We start from the raw sequence: 20,987 nt of genomic DNA, 5'->3' as shown, positions 1-20,987 counted from the left end.
TTACAGCACTTCTGTTGGTGTGAGTACACATTCCTCTGAGCTTTTTTGGCATCATTATTTAGGAGACCACACAGACACACTCTTATGCATGGCTGCTGGACTGGACACGAATATGCACAGCCAGCTCTGCCATGTTCAAAGGGATCACTGCAGCACCAGTTTGCCATCTTCACATCCACATATTTCATAATATCCTGGGACACAGGAGAATGCAACAGGCCAAATCCACCTCTAAAGCTGCTGATGCCATTCGTTAATCTACATTTCAGGTACCTCAAAATTAATCCACAAATGTTTTAGTCTACATTTCACAGTAGATGTGTCTGGCTGTGAAGGCCTTGTATCTTTAATGTTAACTCTTTAATGTTAAGCAATACTTATTCATTCAAGAAGCCTTGTTAACATCAAATTAAGAAAATGTAACTGATTAAGTGCCAACGTAGAAGTTACAGAGCTGAGCACTTGCAGGAGCAATTGGAAGAACAAGACCATAACTTTTATTTAATAGGTAAAATTATTTGTTAAAAGCAATTCAGATATTTCTACTTCAAGAAGGAGTCAAATCAGATTATTCATAATATAAAAAATGGCAAACGGTAACCCTTGATGTAATTTGGCTAAAGCTACTGTTTAAAAGAAAAGCTGTTCTTCTAGTATGAATGCCCTTTCAGGACATTCTGCATGTATTTTAAAATTAAAAGATAAAGATTGAAGTTCTCTTTCTTTTGTGCTTTTGTAATAAACAATGATCTATCTTTATGTAAAAATTTAGATTCTCATCTACAAATCACACAATCATAGCATTATAAGTAATAAATAGTACATACATAAATCTCAAATTACCTTGTACTTATTCCGTGTGCTAGTCATTCTATTCATCAGAAAGCTGAAAGTTCGACTCACTTTGTATTTTTCAGACTCTGTTTTTGAAGGTACAATATACTTATCCCATTCTTCCTCCTGAATCCTAGAACACAGACCAGCAAAAACAACTCATCCCAATGGCAAAAAAAGCAAAATCTGGATGGTGGTTGCCTAACATTTACAACTACAGTGTTCAATTCTGTTTTTTTTTGTTTTCATTGTTAAGAAGATTATAAATGCTTTTTATAAAAATAAATACTACTAAAGTACAGGAGGGGCTCTGGGCAAACTGACTAGGGAGGCAACACTTCCCATGGCAGGAGGGTTAAAAGCAGATGGTCTCTAAGGTCCCTTCCAACCCCAGCCATTCCACGACTGCACGTCAGACCACGTAGCGCACAGACTGTGCGATGCGTTACTTGTCATGACTATCAGTAAACACTTCCTTGCTTTCCTTGAAGTAATTTGGCTGCCTCCTCAGATTGTTCCCACTGAGCAAATTCTGTGGCACTGTGGGACATGCACATCACAGTGAGCCCAGAAACAAGGAGCCAGGGGCTGAGCTCTGTGCAGAACGCAGGCCTGTGCGTGCAGATGGCCTGGCAGGTGCCTGCTTCACTCATCAGGTGTGCACCTATATAGAGTGTTACTGGAGCTGGGACACACATGTACAACAAGCCCCTACCTTTTCTCTCGGGAGTGCTCGGGCAAGCTGTACGCTCGTTCTGCAAGACACAAGCAGTTAACCAACACTCATGTGAGGAAGTCATCATGCTCAGGGGAAACACTCAACCTTCATCAGATCATAAGCTTGTCATTAACCAATTGCAACATCATTTGAAAATTAGGGAAGCAAAAAAATAAATACGTTAGAGGCAGCTTTTCCTACACCATGTCCTACTGAGCCATGGTTAGCAGACAGAACTTGTCAGAACTGAAATGGACACCTGCAAATGCCAGTTTCCACAAACAGTCTGTTCTTAAGAACTAGAAAATTCATTTTGTTTTACTTGACAAGTCAGACTTGAACCAATTGTACTGCCATTTGTTTTTTAACTAATCTGTCATAATATATCTTAATTATATTCTTCTAACATTCACAAATGCAGCTTTATCTAGAGCCATTTTTTTAAATCCCCTTTTATACAGAAGAATATTACTAGCCTATGTTCTGCAAAAACTGGGTGATATGTTACAAATTTACATCCTGGAAAGACTGACGAGATCTCATGAAGACACTTTTCAACAAAATGTCTAAAAAGCAATAAGTAGGTAATAGATGGAGGTAGATCAGTATTCTGGGTTGCTTTGAAAAATTAGAGCCCCCTCTACTATTTCCATTCTGGAAGTCATTTACTTTTGCAGAGACTGCTTGGAAGTATTACAAAGGTACTGCCAAATCTAACTTGAAGCGTTAGACTGCGCCATGTTTAAAGTTAGACACAAATGTGAACGCACTGCACGAAGTCAGTTTGTCTTCAGGCAGACATACACTTCATGTTAGTTAGAGCTGGAACACTTATCAAAGAAGCCATGAGACCAGAATAGCATTTCACTAAGCTGCCAAACAAAACCTGTGCAACACAAAGGCCACATGCCTGAGGGAGATGAAGACAGACTCATGCATAACAGCACCACAGGGTTGTCATCTTGGTACTTACTACAGGGGTGGAGCAGGGACACTGACTTAGAGAGTGAGAGAGCCTGAAGAAGGGACCGGCCACTGTTCATAGGAACACCATCTACAGAGCAGGGACAAATCCTTTACTGTTACAGCCTGCTGATATCTTCTCAAATAAAAGCAAGTAGTTGTTCTCAAGCTCAGTGTATTGAAAAGTTTCCATCAAAAACAGACGGTTTCCCACGGCTTCCCACTTTTTCCTTGTACTCATTTTGAGAAAGATGAGCCTTCTGCCACTGTGCTTTGGTGTTTACCTCACTACAGTGCAGGGTTTTTCTGTGCTTTCCCTGCTGAGCCCTAAGCGAGACGCCCCCAGCACTGGCAGCTGGGCAGAGGGATGGGGCAGGTTTCTAGAAAGCAGATGCCTGAAGGAATCCAGACACAGCTCTGCTACAGCCTGCAGAGGTCAGGGAGAGTTTTAGGCATTTGTGTCCCTCACTGCCAGCAGCTGGTGGTGCAGCACATGCCTGTTGTGCTGCACAGAGGACTGTTTCAAAAGCACGGCAAGGAGGTTTACACAATACAGGGGAATGCCCAGCACAGATTGACTTAGGGGGAAAAGAGAAAAGAATGAAAGGGACACGAACTCAAGAATGAATCAGGTTGGAGCAGGTAACGATGTCAGAATGAAATTTAATGGTCTATGACACCAAGAGTCCCTTTGGGAAGGAGGTCAAAAGAACTTGGTTTTAAGTCCAAGCACACATGTTGCAGAGTTTTGCTTATCAGTCATCTCATATTTCCATGACAGATTCTCCTTGTTTACTTCTTTGCTTTTACAGAGACTTCTCACTAACCTGCTGGATACAAACGATTGCAAACACATAGGTGAAGTGGCAAAATACAATGCAGCTACATGCTGCAGTACATAATCCTCCTCACAAGACAATCTGAAGTTTTGAAGTTTTACTATGTATCTTAAAATAAAACATGTTAGAAACAATACAGAAGAAATTACAGTAAAAGAAATTCGTTTTCTACAACATAGGAAGTGAAGTGATCGGAAGTGGACTGAGTCCACAGCACGTCCACCACTTTTAGACATTCTTCAGGGTCTAAGCAAAGCTGGGACCACCCATTCCCCCAAGGAATTTCTGCCCGTCCTTAGCATCCTTGCAGTTTCCAAAGGGCACACAGCAGGTTAGGGTAAGGCTCTTTGGAAAAGCAGATTATTACTCTCGTCTGCATTACTTTTTATGACTAAGCACTCTCACTGTCACAAATCTTATGTCCTCCCAAGGATTAGCTTCTATGGGTGGTGTGATGAAGCAGGACATGGCAGAAGAGCAATGGAATATGGTAGGGGTACCTAAGGGCAACTAACCCACTCTTCCACAGGCACCGGTGGATGGTTGGACTGGATGATCTTGAAGGTCTTTTCCAACCTTGGTGATTCTTGTGATTCTGTGATTCTATTATTCTGTGACTCTGTGATCTGCACTTTCACAGACTTTGGGCATGCAACTACCAGAAGGAGGGTAGGCCTCAGTAAAGAGGTCAGCACTGGGTTGAAGCACGTAAACGTGAGATGAGGCTGCACATATTCAAACACAGAGTAGAGCTGGCACTGACCTTCACCTGAATCACCAACTGTGAAGTCCTGAGGAATGCGAGGTCTTCCCAATGAATCTTTGGGGGAGGAACAGGAATACGAGCGTGACCGAATTCCAGAGGGTGAGCATTCCTGCAAGAAATTGCAGCAGGTAAGAACCTGTATGGATTTGAAATTCTTCACCAGTAGAACCAAAATAAACAAAAATAGAAGTCGCAGAATTTCTGGAAGAGACAGCCGATTTCATACATAACTTGCTTTTAGTAAAGCTTTAAATTTAAGTACAATTACCGAGTACTTCACTTGAATTCTTACACAGCCTGTCGTAATTTTGTCATGAAAAATTTTAGCATATTTCATGAAATAATTTTTGCTTTTAGGTCAGACTAAGAAAAAGCTTACATTTTCCTCCAATTTCATGGCAAGAAGCATTCAGCTAATTTTGTGCACCATTATATCTGATGACAAAGTTATGTCCTCTTACTATGGAGGTCACTAATTCTTTGTGTTTTAATACTACAAGAACATTTCAAACAGGCTAACACCTTATCAGGGCAATTAGTGATAAGAAAACAGTTATCTTCTCTCTCTCTCTTCCTGCTGCTTTTTTTTTGTACTGTACTTGAAAAGACATTCTGATTCCTAATTATGTCAGTGATATAGCTTGAAAGAAACTCGCCATGATTTTTCAATACATCATTTAAATTTCAAGAGGCTACTCCTAAACTGCTTACTGCCTTTGAAAGTAGCCCTAACAAAATCAACTGTTTGAGCAGGACTTTTTTCTTCCTTAATGTAATTATTTGCTGAAGTTCAGATAAAACTAAACTTTGGTAAGATGCTTGTCTAATAAAATATAAAAAATCCCTTTGAATATAAAATAACTGTGCATGCATGTCTGAAGTTCCCAGAAATGGTATGAGGGTCTAAGGAAAACAAAGCAGCCAGAATATTTTGGTAATTATAATCAGGAGGAGAGATTTGCACTGTTCATTGTACAAAACTCAGCTGACTCTCCTGGCGTCTGGCAACTGCTTTAAAACAAGCAGCAGATTGGTTTTATCCTGTTGCCTTTTCACATTACTGCAGCTGGTTAAATATTTTCTAACTATTTTTATTAGAAAATGCTGATTCACTAAACCTGATCTATTTCCTCTGAAACACTTCCAATAAATGATGTTTTTTTCCAAAGCTGAAGCAACTCTCCAGTGGTCCATTCCATGGGCTGCTGTCAAGCCTGCCAACAACCAGGAACACCCCCACCCATGCTGCTCCCTAAACAGACTAGCACCTGTGACTTTCACCTGGGAAATGATTTTTCCCTTTAAGATGCAGATACTTCCTCATATATTTTCAGTGACTGACATAACAGGAAGACAGCCCAAACCAAAACAGCATTGAATACCTTGGGCTGTGGACTGATAGATAAGGGTAATGATTCTGTCCGGCTGATGCTCATCTCACAAGGGTCTAATCCATCTCTGCTACAAGCCTTCACCTCCGGATGTTCAAGAAGAGGGTAGGGTATATTGGATCTGTCCGAAACACTTTCACTTCTGCTGTTTACTTCAAGGTCATCAAGACTTGAACTGAAGCAGACAACACAGTATTTAATTAATATATGCTCTAGGAATCAGTCTCAGTGCAACATGCAATACCTCCGTATGCCCTGCTAATAAGTGACAACCCAAGCTACCACCACAGTGTCAAGTCATGCTCTGAGTGCCCTCTCACGTTTCCAGTCACCTGGTCATGAATCACAGCTTTTCATCCATCAGGATTCCCAGGTCCTTCTCTGCAAGGCTGCTCTCAAGGACTGCTCCTTCCAGTCTGTATAATGCCTTGGATTCCTCCGGCCCAAGTGCAAAACCTGGCACTTTGTTATGTTGAACCTCATTAGGTTCACCTGGGCCCATCTTTCAAGCCTGCCTTTCAGTCCCTCTGAATGGCATCCTTTCCTTCCATTGTGTCAAGCGCACCACTCAGCTTGGTGTCATCAGCAAACTTGCTGAGGGTGCACTCGATTCCATCATCAATGTCATTAATAAAGATGTTAAAGAGCACTGGTCCCAAGACAGACTTCTGAGGGACATGGTACTTCGTCACCCTGCACAGGACTCACCTGTCCTGACCCTGTAGATCTGCAGTGCAGATGTTTACATTGCTGACCCCCTGTAGGACCCCACCACAGTCAGCCACCTCTGGGATAATGTTCAGACCCATGGCAGGCATCACTCTTAAAGGCGAGTGTTTTGTTTCACACAAGTACCCACCTCTCTACATACACAACACAGAGAACTCAGACAACTAATTCATATTTAATAGAAAGATAAGTACACACACGTGGCTTTTCTCATTATATGTGCATGCATGTGTGTTTATTTAAAATATATGATGTGGCAATTCACAGGAGTCTTCTACAGCTGTGAACAGATGGAGGATGGAAGAGGAAGTTAAAATGTATGAAGGAGAATATGAAATAGTTTATGAAATTAATTTCAAGACCTATACTTTTAAAAACATAAAAACATATAGATATATACAGGTGATGAGACATTGAAACAGACTGCCCAGAGAAGCTGGGGATGCTCCATCCCTGCATGTGTTCAAGGCCAGGTAAATGGGACTTCGATCAACCTGAGCTAGTGGGCAATGTCTCTGTCCATGGCAGCTGAAAAAGATTATCTTTAAGGTTCCTTCTAACACCAACCATTCTGTGATTTTATAAATGGGCTGAAAAAATCCCTAGCATCAGGGATCAACACATCAGATATCTAGAGATTTACTGAGTGGCAGAGGTTCTGGTAGAGAGCAGGACCATAATGCTTTCCAGCGGCATCAGGCTGTGACAAATCCTATGAGTCTCAGTGAATGTGTACGTGAGTTCATGGTCTGTGTGAATTAAATGACTGGTTGACTCCCTGCAATAACATTCCAGCCTTGCAACATAAAACTTTAAATAATGTGCAGTATTTGTAAATAGCCAGAGTTTCTACCAGGAATATTAGCACAATTCCTTCCCACACCACTACAATTCACTTTGTTAAAGACAAATCTACTAATACAATTTCTGACATAAAAAGATGTTTGAAAGATCTGCTAGCCTGCCACATTACCTCAGACACCTCGAGGAAGTAGACACTGAAAATAGATACTAATATTCTCATTTTATGTGTAATACTTGATCACTTACAGTTGATTTATAAAGGTAAATCAAATCTCTCTGAAAACTCAAATAAGCTCATAAAGCTTATATAGACCTTAAAAAGTTGAAAATATTTTAAAAGTACAGAATAAAAAGTGTTTATTTCAGAGAGGCAGAAGAAGGTCATTTATAGTATTCTACGCATTACCACCATAGCTAGTTAAAAGAAAAGAGCTGGTGGGAAAGAAGCACTTTTAGCCTAATATGTGTGGTGTTATCTGTGGAAAAACATTCCTCCTGGTAGGACTTTACAGTTACTTAAGGAAAGCAAAGTTTTGATATAGGAAATGCTTTTGATTACTTTAATCAACAATGATGAACAGACATTACTGCTTCCTTTACAAGTGCTTTTATGTAAATGTAGTGCTCTAATTCCAGTTAGCCCAAACGCTCCTGGACAATAGGAGACAGTTCCCAATTTCTTCTGTGCAAGAAGAAACGGATTTCAGGTCTCTTCTACTCAGAAGAAGCCATAAAGCTTGTTTACTGTTGTTGTCATTTTCCTTCCCCCCTCTCTTTTTCTTTTCCCTAGGGAATTAACTACTTGTTAACAACAAAAATAACAATTTCTCCTTCAAGACCCTCTCTGCCTTCCTAAAGACATTTAGTTCCTACCATAATCTAAAGCCACCTAAGGGAGTGCCCTCAGAAATCTGCCTCAGAGTTTTATACCAGCAGGAGAGCAGAAAAAAAGTCTGAGCCTGCTGGAGACAGGAGCTGTACTGTGTATTCTATCTTCTGAGAAAAAAAAAAGTATATGCGATCAGTGCTAAGAAAGAAAATATATCCACAGAATTAGACAGACTTTGAAACATTTCCTTAACGGTAAATATAAATGCAGAAAAGTGGGGGTGAAATTGCAATTTCTAGCAAAAATGGCACAATGGAAGTTCTTACAATAAAGAGCTGATTTTTGTTTTTTGAAGAATACATGCATAGAAAAAAAAAAGATTAAAAAAAAAAAGTATACATTTGCATTAAAATTAATTTACTTAAGCGTTCCCTTTTTTTAAAAAAAGAACTGTAGCTACCATACAAAAACAGATCATTAAGTCAAATATCCATGGTTGAAAACAGTAATTTTTCTTTGATAAAAATATTTATTATCTCAGATTCTGCTTCACCCTTTGAAACAAAAGGTTATCAGAAATAATTCTAACTCTGGCTGTAATATCAGGTCAGTTCCATACCTTTTCTTTTTCGTAACAGCATGAAGTTGGCTCTGCTCCTTAATAAACTCATTTGTCTTGAATGGAAGGTAAGAATCTGCTTCATGCAGATCAGAAGGTGAAACAGTAGGTCTTAAGCCTACACTTCCTTCATTTTTCACTGACATCCGATTTCCTTCATTTGGATCACATCTACACTGGTCATTCTCCTCAAGGGAATGAGATGAAGAGCTCTTTGCTACTGCGGCTGAGCTGGTGGGATTCAGACACATTTCACTGCTAATACTATCTCCATGAATGTAGTTCATTTTTAAATCTTCAGCCTGCAGAGAAAAAGCAAATGCTGGTAAAACACAGTAACAAGATGCATCATCAAAGAGCAAGGAACATATTATTTGAACATTACTCATGATTATATGATTTGCCTTTTTATCTATTACTTTTCACAGCATGTGAACTGAAAACAAGTTATATGGCTTAAGAATTATTAGACCTCGCATTACCTTTTCCATAATAGCAGCAGTAACAAATTAATATTTGCAAGTCTAATTGAATTCTCTCTCATATCTGTGACTTGGTTAAATATATCAAATCAAATTTATAGTTTGTATTTAAAAAAAATCTTCAGGTCAAGCAAAAAATATTTATAACACATTAGTATGGGGAAGATTGTGTGATTTAATTGGAAGACTCAGCCTACACATTATGGCTTTTTTTTTTTTTTTTTTTTCCCCAGCACTGGCCCTCCAAGCTTTGTAATAAATGTTACAACCTGGAGCAGAGGTTGTCTGTGGAACGAAGGGAAAGTAATCTTTCTTTTTTGTCATTAGCAGTTGCAAGCATGAAGCATCCTTCTGCTTGCACAAAAACTAAGGAATGCACTTAGGAATCATGTTTACTCAGGTACAAGGATTGGGATTTAAACTCTGGTTAGAAATTACTAACTTTTTATTAAATATAGGTTGAAATCTCCCATCAACTCTATGGAATCAGTGTCAGTCTTTTAGAAACTACTACTGTCTAGTCAGATGCTGAATAATAATGATTTGTCACTCAGCCAGTGAAAATGACCTTCAAAAAGCACCTGGATACGCAAGCAAAAAGAAAGGAGTGAAGGAAACCCTGGATTTTCAGACTGCTGCCTTCCTCCTCTCCAGCTCCACTTGAGATGTGTTTTCATCCTGATCATAACTATGTTTCTCATCATAAAATACAGAAAGAACTGCTGACATTTTTACAGCAGTCCATATTTCTACTCAGGTATTTCTGTGGTGCTGCACAAATGAGATGTGTGAAAGTAAATTTCTTCTCCTGGAGTTCATGCAGCTGCTCCTCCCTTCAAAGTTATTCCCTTTGGGCACTGCTCCCACTTCACAGCAGAGGGATTCCCTATGGCAGCTGCAGACAAGAGCAGCAGCTCTAGATGAGCAGCACTCAAAGGGAATATCACTCCAAACAGCAATTTAATGAGGTTGAATATGGCTATGCATTGAGCTGACAGAGGGCAATAAACCAAGCTGAAAGTCTCAAAGCAATACAGTCAGATAATATTTGCATTTCTGCTGCTCTCTCCTTACAGCAGGATATTGCTAAAACTAGGGGTCGTGCATATGCATGAACAGACCTTGCTGTCTGCTCATTGCTAGGTCATTATTTTGTGAATCTCTCAGTAATGCTAAGTGTATTTTGAATATGCAGTCCTCCAGCTGAAACTTCTATCTCAGCTGTAACAAAGACCTGGGCCTTCAGTGTATGCAGTACTTCTGTGTTTCAGGCAGATAAAGCTTTCTTCTAATATTTCAACCTTATCATTTCTTATTCCTACATTCAAGATTTTAACCAGAGAGAGTCCACAGAACATAACAAACACATCAGTTCAACCATCATGAAAGCCACAGCTGCATGCCATCAAAATGTTGCAGCTTTTTAACTGTACACAATGACTAAGGTTGGACTAGTTCCTCTTCCCCAAGTTATGATACTTAAATGTGATCACAGAGATGGATTTCAGGTGCAATATGATGATCTACAATACAAATTGGTCTGGACACAATCTCCAGTGCTGCTGATGAATGAGAAGCACAAACCCTCAGTCAGGAGCACCAGAGGCACAATGTTCCTTATCAACCAAAGGACACTGACTTCACCTTTTCACCCTTACCTTTAAATCCAAACATAAACTTACTTGGTCTACTAGCATGCAGTTTGCATAGACTTCATCACTTCCATTCAGCATAGTAGAAAGTCTAGCTGCAGCAAAGAAAGTAGGTGGAGTTTTCAGCTTCTTAAAAACATCAAGGGTAGAATGTCTCTGTGCTGAAAAAAAAAAAAATGTGGAAAAAGGTAATTATTTCTCAAACCATTTTCTTCTCTTATTTATATATTGTCATAAAAAATGTAAAAGTTTAACTATTAATCACAAAATCTTAAAATTTGAGAAATATCTTCATCGCTTGTTGTGGTTTAACCTGACAGGCAGATCAGCACCACTCAGTCATTTACTCACACCCCACCACCCCACTGGGATAGGAAGGAAAATCAATAAGGAGGAAAAAAAACAAAATATCAAAGGATGAGATAACAGACAGTTTAGTAGGATTAAAAAAGGAACATAATAATACTAATGGAATGTACATAACAAGTAATGCACAACAGAATTGCTCAGCATCTGCTGAATGAAGCACAGCCAGCCTCTAAACAGAAGCTGCCCCCCAAGCAGTTTTATTGTTGAGTGTGATGCCACATGGTCAGCATGATCCTTGTGGTCAGTTTGGGTCAGAAGTCCAGGTTCCAACACCTCACATCTCCTTGAGTCCCCCCAGTGCTTGTTGGCAGAGCACTGTGAGAAGCTGAAAAGGGAATCCTTGATTCCCCTGCAATCGCTGCTCAGCCTCAACTAAAATATCACTTTGTGATCAACATGTTCTCATTCCATATTCAAAACACAGCACCACATAAACTACTAGGAAGAAATATAATCCAGCCAAGAAAATGACAGACCTCTCAAAAATGTGCAGTTTCTTAATTGCTTAACATTTGGTAAATGTTCCTAGAATCCAATAGTTGGAAAAAAAAAAATCATAAAAGTTACCATAGAATGATTAAATGATAAATTAAAAATAAGTGTTCCTGTAACTTGGCAAGTAAAACCTTCTATTTTCGGACTAAGCTAGAACTTTGTACAGGTCTGTGGCTGCAGAATTTTAACTACAGTAAACAGAACAAGATTTATGGGTTGGAATGAGACTGGCTAACATACTAATTATCTAATTTCTGATATATTATAATGAACAGAACACAGGTAATCTGCAGTCAAGTAATGACTTTCCTAAGGCATTCTGCTTACTGGAAGCAGTAAAATAAAATACTACTCCTAAATCAGTAATGGACATAATGATTTCTAAAACAAAAAGCAAAAAAAAAAAAAAAAAGCAATAAAATTGTAAGAAGAATAAAAATAAAATGGTATCAATAATTCCTTTGCAGAATGACAGCCACCAATCAAGATTTGATCTCTGAACATGATGCTGAAATGTTAAGACATCACTTTTAACAGCAGCAGGGGTTTGGAGTTCCCTTCAATCACCTACAATTCTGTGATTTTGTGATTAACAGACATTCAGGATTTAGTTTTCAGTAGTGTGCTCCTGACTGCAGATATTACAGAAAGCTGCATGAGCTGACTCTGTTTCATGGCTCTGAGCAGCAGCAAACCTAACTAAGTGCCACAGACACCATCAGTCTGTCCTGTGGGCACGTTTCTCTTCAAACTGCTTCTGATTATGAAGAGTATACGCTAATCTAGCACTTGAACTGGTAGCAAAGGCCTCCTAACATTTTCTGCTTCTAGAAGGAGCAAAGCTTCACAAAGGGAAATCAATACAAGTCTAATTTTATGAAAACACACTGCTAAAAAATCATTTAAGTTTTAATAATTTAACTTTTTTTACGTTAAGATGCTGTAAGTCAAGTATTTCCCTTGGAAGTGAACTGAGATTAGCATAAGAATAATGTGATAAAAAATAATTGTCATACTCTGCACAATAACCAAAAAACAAAGCTCTCAAAAAACTTAATTCCAGTTTGACTGCTATTGAAAATTATGCAACAATTCCTTCTTAGTCTGCACCAAGTACAGTTTATTTTCTGCAAAGGTGGAAAGTAGATTAGAAACTACATTTGCCAAGACCTGGTATATTTATCCCTTAAAAAAAAAAAAAGCTCAGACTGCTGCCAAAACCGCAATTCTGTACCATAGCTTTTCTTTAATTTTAAGATCCTATCTCATAAAGCCCAAGAACAGTAAGCTCCATATTTATAGAAAACCAGAAATTCCCATTTAAAATGGCCTACTATGAATTATTTGGTTTCTAGTATTGGCAAGCCTTATGGGATCTGATACCATTAAAAACATCCTTATACTTCTCATTTCTCCTCTTCCCTCCTTCAGGACTTCAAACATGATTTTAGTGACTGATATTTTGAGATGTGCTAGAGTTACAAACCATTTCCTTATGTCTGCCAAGATCTCAAAGCATTATATAATGCTTATATAATGTTTATAAACAGTATAAACTATTGTTTTCTACAGCAGTTAAAATCAAATGGAAATGTGATTTAGCAAAGCAGGCAGAGCTTTCTTGCAATGAGCAAAGTTTTCTGAGTGCAGGTCTTAAACTATCAACCACTAAAGAAAAGCATGCCAGGCTCTACGTCCAACCCACTGCTTTCCGGACAATGCTGCCTCAGTACCAGCCTGCTGGGCACAGCTAGCAAAGGCCGCAGTCAGCTTGGTGCTCAGCTGAAGAAGCATCCCCTGAATCAGCCCAGGACTAAAAATGCCACAGTGCAAACCCCAGGCAGCTCCTCTGGGGACAGCCTCCTGCTCCATGCACAGTCCTTGCTTCCAGGGTCTCGGCAGCCAGCTAATGGACCATGCTGTGACTTACACATCTTGGGCCAGAAGCAACAAAAACCCCCTACCATGTTGTACTAGTGCTTATATAGCAGTTTTTAACACCGAATTTTGCACAACTTCCTATACTAGATTAACAACCTGAGTAAGATTTTCTGCAGGAAGCTTGCTGCAAATACCATGATATATTAACCGGAATATGCTATCTTCAGTACTTCCAGTCAGTAATCTTTATGGATTATTGCTGTAGTATGACCTATACTTTTTGGGTGATGCACCAGTCAGTCCGCTGTTAAAGGTGAGATCTGCAAACAATCACTTTTGCGTTTGAAAAGTGAAATCACAGGGTTTGAAGTGAAAAGACGAAAGACAGAGGGCTACTTTGGGCTCCGTGACACAGTATGATCCCCTTGCACCTCCTTACCTGCACCTTCCTTGATTTCAAATGCACGAAGAGCCAACTACATCACAGTAATTTTGTAACAGGAAAGGTATTTCAAAACTCTGTTGAATGCAGGGGACAGCATTATTAATTACACATTGACTCTGCTAGTAACTTATTTCTACTGGAAAGACCAGCTTCGTTTATAAATAAATGAAATTGCAACAAAAGCCCACATCACACACTGAATGACTGCAACGCTGCTAACCAACTCCAGCCTACCTAAAGAGCAGACATGAGTCACCAGTAATCTCTCAGGGACCACTACCTATCTTCCACCAGTTTAAATGGCAGCAGGTAGTAGTACCCCATTGCACTAGGTGCCATTATCAATACCCAGCAAGGTTATGAGTAAATCTATTTTCAAAGGCAATGTCTCAGAAGCCTCCCCTACCCATTCAGTATGGTTACTCTCATTGCAGATGTAAACTCCAGTAAAGTGAATGGACAGGCAGATAAGACTTCGGCATCTTTTTGAACAGTGAATGTGTCCCAAAGAGTTCTAGCTCTGAATGGCAATGGACTTCAAGGAGTTTGGTAATGGACTTCAGGGTGATTGGTGAGGAAAACATATGACACAAAAGCATTCACTCCGCCGTTGGCTACTGAAGAACTCAACAAGCACAGTGCCCTTCAAGTACTGGAAGGCTGCAATGAGATTACCCCAGAGATTTCCTCTGAGCTAAACAAGCCCAACTCTCTCAGCCTTTTTTCATCAAAGAGGTGTTCCAACCCTCTGGCCATCTTTGCGGCCCTCCTCTGGACCTGCTCCAGAGGACCCACATGCTTCCTGTACCAGCAACCCAGGCCTGGACGCAGTACTCCAGGGGCCTCACAAGAGCTGAGTAGAGGGAGACAATCAATTCCCTCTCCCTGCTGGCCATTCCTTTTTAATGCAGCCCAGGATACTGTTGGGTTTCTGGGCAGGAGTACACTGCTGGCTCACGTCCAGCTTTTCTGTCCATCAGGACCCTCAGGTCCTTCTCAGCGGGGCTCCTCTCAATGAGTTCTTCTCCCAATCTGTACACATACCTGGGATTGCCTTGACCCAAGTACAAAATCTTGTACTTGGCTTGTTGTGAACCTCATTATATTTTCATGATCCCACTTTTTAAGTCTGTCCTGGTCCCTCTAGATGGCATCTCTTCCTTCCACTGTGTCTACTGCACCACTCAGCATGGTGTCATCAGCAAACCTGCTGAGAGTACACTCAATCGCACTGTCTATGTCATTGCTAAAGATGCTGAAGAGCACTGATCCCAAGGTGGACCCCTGGGGAATGCCATTTGTGATCCACCTCCACCTGGACTTAGAGCCAGTGACAACAACTACCTGGCTCATAATCCATGCAATCAATACTTAATTCACCTAATAGCCCAGCCTTCAAACCCGTATCTCTCCAATACAGATAACGATGTGGTGTGGAACCATGTTAATGGCACTGCATAAGTCCAGATAGACAACATCAGCTGTCCTTCCTTTGCCTACCCTCCATCCATCCCTCCACCATAGAAAGCCGAAGTTATTCAGCTGTCATCAGTTATTCAGCTGTACATTTTACCAGGCAAAAAAGTCATAAAAATTCATTAATTTTAGAAAACACATGATCACCACAGCAATAATTTAAAACAGGCTTTGAATTGGCATGCATGGATGTATAGCCTTAAATGAACTGTTCTGGAAAACCACATGAACATAATACTGATTTTTCCCACAAAAATCCAAACTCAGATTTTCAGAGAGAGCACACAGCAAAGAAGAAGCGAATTACAGCAGTGTGACCAAGGTGAGAGCCAGGAAAGAAATCATGAATTCCCTCCTCTAGATACTGTGAATAGTTTTCAGACAGCTCATCGCATTTACCCCCAGCAATCCTAACACAGGTTAATGTGTAACTGGAAATAACAGTGCTATGGAGTCAGAAAATAAAAGCAGACAACGCATGGGTCACACATGACTATGGAAATGCTCCTCTCATTCCAGAGGTAGTCATATGAATTTGGGAAAGAAAGTCCACAAATTCCTAGCTAGGCACTGACAGAAACAATAAGTACGTCTGCAGATGTGATTTGATTATTTTCAACAAAGAATCCTCATTCCTAGCTTGGGAGTCTTAGCATGCATTCAGATAGTACAACTATTCCTAAGAGTAAAATAAAGCAAGTATGTAATAGCATTACACAGTGGGTAAAGCAAGGTAAGACTTTGAGGTGCCGATGTCACAGAGTTGTCACAATGAATATTTGTATGCCTCAATCTCTGGTGTGGAAACTCAGGCATTGTGTTTCCTATACAATTCATGGAGACACTCGGGGAGCTGTATGCTAGAAATTATATCCAAGATGTTCAAGATGTGCTCCTAATGTAGCCACTAAGAAACGCAGAGGATAAAGGCACATATTAATCATTACCTCTGATCTTTGTCACTTAAACCTGGACTGGGAAAAAGCATCCCCATCCAACATAGGTTTCACAGCTTCAACCTCACTCCCTGAAGCTGATAGTAAATGACTGAGTAAATAGGCAAAAATAAGTTGGTGTCTCATTTTATGCAATGCAGCAATGCATAAAGAACTTTTTCAAAATACAAGATGTTTACTTTCAGTTCCCATTTCAGCCTGAGAGAACTCAGCACATTATCTCCCAAATCTCAGAACAGTGGAATGGATTCATAAGGAACAGGTACTTTCTGCACCTCTGAGGTTGTTAAAGCCTGTCATTATGTTCTGCAAGTCATTATGTTCTGAGAAATTAAGGCTTACAGATACATCTGAGGGGAGGGGAGAAGAGATCCCTTTCACGACCATTTCAAATTAAGTAACAAATAATTGTAAGGGTATTTCAGCACGGAAGAAAGCTTAGATCTCAATCACTAAAGAGAAAGCCACGTTCATATTCTCTGCTGAGCTCAAGTAACCTTTAATCATGCCCTACACACACAATCTGAGCAGGAGGGAGAGAGCCTGCAATGTGGGAGGCAGATACCCAAGCTGGGCAACCAGCACCAGGAGTTCAAGGCAGGAGCTGCACCACACAGCTGCCCCAAAAACCAGAAGGTGTCCAAGCAAGGACAAAACCTGAAGTTGGGGTGAGAAACTAAAAACTGGAAAGCACAACTTTCTTCTTAGGACTTTCCCACTGGAGGTCTGCACAAATTTCCTATTTCTCAGGAGGAGCAACTCCAGACCACTCTGGGGGTTTAGGGGGTGAAGGTGAAACACCCAATACATGTATATAAGGAAGTCCTCATGACTTGGAGTGGGGAGGAAGAATCTCACACCACCTCCAGCCAGCTCTATGTCTTGTTCGCTGAGATGTGAACTCCTTTCTACTCAGTGGCTCCATGCCCCACACAGCCATATGAAAACATGCCACACTCTGGGAAGGAAACTACCAACACATCCTTCCTAAGGCAAAATGAGGACAGATCACAAGCCTGCCATCCCCTTGCAGAGGTGCTTCAGGTCCCACCCCATGGGCACTTGGGATTTCAATTCTCTAAGCACAAACTGGAATTTATCACTGACACACACTCCTGCACCCAGAGCATCTTCTCATTCCAGCAATCCCACACGGATACCCATCTGGGCACACAAAAGACATGTGTTGGTGTGCTAATAATAGGGGTGGGAACCAAGATATAACATAGAACATGTGAACAGAAGATGTGTATGCCACGCTATATAACAGCTAAGTACACAAGAATAGTAACACTAAGGTAAAATAAGGTGCTAAGGTAAAATAAAGAACAATCATAACCATGGGTGCACAGCTACAACATTTACAGATAAAACAAGTCCTCATGCAAGACACAAAGACTGCACAACACGCAACCCCTTGCACCTTTATAAATTGTGTACAAATCCATGCACACCATAGAAATTCCTCTGCACTTGGGAAAAAAAACTGACTTTCCTATGAAGAAAAAGTCTGTAAATGCTGTACATTTTGTACATGTTTTTTGCTCCAAAAGATAAGGTCAAAGTCTGAGCCTGTGTAAACAACACCATTCTCTTGGCTCACTGACTTTAATGACACTGATGGATTTTGCTTCTCTTATTTGTTCCTTTCCCTTTCTGAAGTTATTTTCCTTTCCTTCTCTGAAATACACACAAAAAAGCAATTTTATTGAAGGAATTATAAATTAACATTTTACTCCGTTCCTTCACTTCTAAACACAGGAAAAAATATTTGTCTTCATTAACACTTTCAGTGCTAATTCTTCCTTACATAAATTTGTTGCCCAGAGCCTTTCAACCTCCTTAAAACTGCCTGTATCTTATTGGCAACACTTAGAATGCTTAACTCATAGAAGCTTTTCTACCAAGGACAATAACTAATTGCACCAGGATTTTTGTAAAGAGGGTGACTGACCCTGAAATCTTTTTCTTCTACAGAAAGCAAGACTTTCATCTTCACCCTGATCAGATTTCTGTATATAATTAAAAAGGTTTCCTGTTAGCTGTTGAGACATATTTGAGTTACAAAATTCCCTTAAATGAAAACAACTGTAACTAGCAGAGCTATCTGCAGCTGCTACAACACCCTTCTGCAAACTGGAAGCATCAAACTGTTTAGTGAAAGCAACATATACAGTCCAAAGAAACTTTGCGAGAGTATAGAAATAAAAACAATTTTAATAAACTGTACAGAATTTGGAGGAAACACTTCTTACCTAACAAATTCCAGTATCATTATTTACAAAAGTGTAACTAACAGCAAGGTAGGCTTCTGATAAGAAGAAAATCTACCTCATTACAGCTGTTGATAGCCACCTGCACAAAACCAGAGGCTGAAAAACAGGCGGAGTTTGAAAGCAAAAGTTATTTAAAAGAAGACAGTTTTTTCTACCTTGTTTAGATGCCCTTCTTCGAATCCGCATCTTAGGTAGGGAAGGCCAAGAGTAATTAAAAGGTGAATCAGAGTCTGAGTCCATTATTTTTGCTCAATAAGCAGCAAGCAGATTCTCAAAGTTGCACTCTGCTGTTCTCAATAGCAAGTCTAAGAGTGATGTAAAATAAAGGAACAGACAAAGAAGGATCAAATTGCCCACTAAACACAGGGGAGGGAGAAGCTGTAAATGTTTGCTCTCTTCAGGCGTCCAGGCATGTGGACAGATCAGGCTGCAAATATTAAGGCAGAAGCAAGGAGGCTAAAGTATGAGAGCTTTTTGAATAGAGCTGTTGCATCGTGGTCCAGAGCTATTTGAGAGGTCATTGTGTGCCAATGAATCATTAACTCACCTTTCCATTTTGATGTAAATGAAAACAATAAGAGCTGAGTAAGGAATGAGAAAATATGTCTCAAAAGTAAACAAACCAGTGCAAGCTTTTTCAAAGCTTTGTTTCCACGTTAAATCGGGGATTTTCAAAAACTCAAACTGAAGATAGGCAAAATGCTGGAAGCCAAAGATTAACAGAAAGCTAAGAACTCTAATCTACGTGCTGGACCCCACATTACTGCAAGCAATGCCTCCCCTCACAGTGTTTATGACTTTGGCAGACCTTGGGATGCTGCAGCTGGAAAGCAGCAATAACCCACTCAAAAGCCTGTTGCTCCCATCTTTCTAGCTCAAATGAGTGTAAAGCTAAGTGCTATATAGAAAGATTACAGTGTCATTAGGGGAGTTCTCTTTCCAATAATATTTAGTCTGAATAGTATTTTCTGCTTTACACAATCACTGTGTTAGACTGTGAATCATAAGGATTTTGTAAAGCTGGCACCCTTACAGTGCTGGTCTCACCTCATAGCAATGCACAATACAGCTAGTGACTAATTTACAACAAATCCTCCATTCTTACAGTCTCCCTGAACAACTTGTAGGCAATTAGTATTCAGTAGGAACTCATTATCCCTTCCCCCAACATCTCTGCACTATACAAACTACATTTTTTAAATAGGCTCAAATGCACTATACAAGACCTACAGCAAAAATAACATATCCAGTCTTTCTTAACCAGCTCCACTAAACATTTCCTTTAGTTACTGCACAATGCATGCGCTTTTGTGCTCCACATAAAAGAGGAGAGGGAATGTGGATCAACTTAAATATTAGTTTTTGGAAGATTATGACATTTGAGCTTGTTAACATTCCTTACTTCACTTCAATTATTTTTCAGGCTGCTGAGGTCTGCAGACACTTTTTTTAGTATGTTTCAAGTGATTCCACAATCCACATTGCAGTTGGAGATAACGTATGTGCTGAAAGAAGATCGCATGATTCAAATGCAAATTTAATTCAAAACCTATTATAAAAGTATCTGTCAGATTTTCAGGGACAAAATAATTATTATACAAACACTTTATATGAAGTACACAAATTGCACAAAGCACAGTTGAAACAGATCATTGTTCTGCCATTCCCTTAACTGAAGTCCTGCCAGCTTTGTTAGGCCTGGAAAGAGTAATTTGCCCCATACGCTCAAAGCCTTAGACTTTCACTTTAAAAATTAGACACTCCCATAGACTTTGTTTGATTTATACATATAATTAACAGTCCTAGGGAATCACAGCAGACAATCCATGACTGAGAATACATAGAGGATATAAATCCGTGGTTTGAGCATCCACGTTAATATATGTTGGCTCCCTGGAATACCAGCTTGGAGCTTTCCTGATGAGTCCCTAGGGTGCATGGGAATGTAGGGATGGATCTACTCTTTCACACCTGCACTCTGCAGCCTCTGCCTACCTCCAGCTGCAGCCACAGATTAAGAAAAAAGGGAAGGACACAGCATATTTGCTGGATAACTTGTTTGCTTAGAAAATGTCTTCCTGGCTACTTCATCACTAAGGATTTCCCCTGTCCACATCAGTTCTCCCTAACCAAGCTTGTTCATTCTTTCACCAGGCATGTTTAATGCCAACCCGAATAAAAACCTCAGTTCCAGACATGTACTCGGGGCAGCACTCTGTGTGAGAACTGGGATTTACATTCAAAGAGCAATGTATGCTTTACACTGGCTTTAAAATTCCTCACCTTTCAACTTTGGCATTCACTCTTATGTCCATGAAAAATGTTAACTTTTTCTCTACGCAAGCCAACTGTCTTTTTTCACTTACACAATCAAGAAAAATACATTTGTTCACTTCCACTGGCCTTTCTGCACTTCAAATTAGTCCAGGGAGGGAGAAGCAGAACTGAACAAAACTCTGACCA

The 20,987-nt window shown here is 39.9% G+C and overlaps 1 protein-coding gene across 1 annotated transcript in view; it reads right to left on the bottom strand.

Moving 5' to 3' along the window:
- The window catches only part of ARHGEF28 (Rho guanine nucleotide exchange factor 28), a gene marked incomplete at both ends in the record, with an annotated part of 139,708 nt that overhangs the window by 41,885 nt on the left and 76,836 nt on the right, over positions 1 to 20,987 (bottom strand). Inside the window, 7 exons of the mRNA XM_079548919.1 lie at positions 844 to 967; positions 1,550 to 1,589; positions 2,526 to 2,606; positions 4,118 to 4,229; positions 5,503 to 5,686; positions 8,493 to 8,794; positions 10,657 to 10,787. Coding sequence (XP_079405045.1) covers positions 844 to 967; positions 1,550 to 1,589; positions 2,526 to 2,606; positions 4,118 to 4,229; positions 5,503 to 5,686; positions 8,493 to 8,794; positions 10,657 to 10,787 — 974 coding nt within the window. The remainder of the gene's footprint in view (positions 1 to 843; positions 968 to 1,549; positions 1,590 to 2,525; positions 2,607 to 4,117; positions 4,230 to 5,502; positions 5,687 to 8,492; positions 8,795 to 10,656; positions 10,788 to 20,987) is intronic.

Source organism: Tetrao urogallus (genome assembly GCF_951394365.1).
Source record: "Tetrao urogallus genome assembly, chromosome: Z".
In the NCBI taxonomy this organism is placed as follows: domain Eukaryota; kingdom Metazoa; phylum Chordata; class Aves; order Galliformes; family Phasianidae; genus Tetrao; species Tetrao urogallus.
The sequence above is the reverse complement of the archived record's forward strand: the minus strand, read 5'-3'. Positions and strand labels throughout refer to the sequence as shown.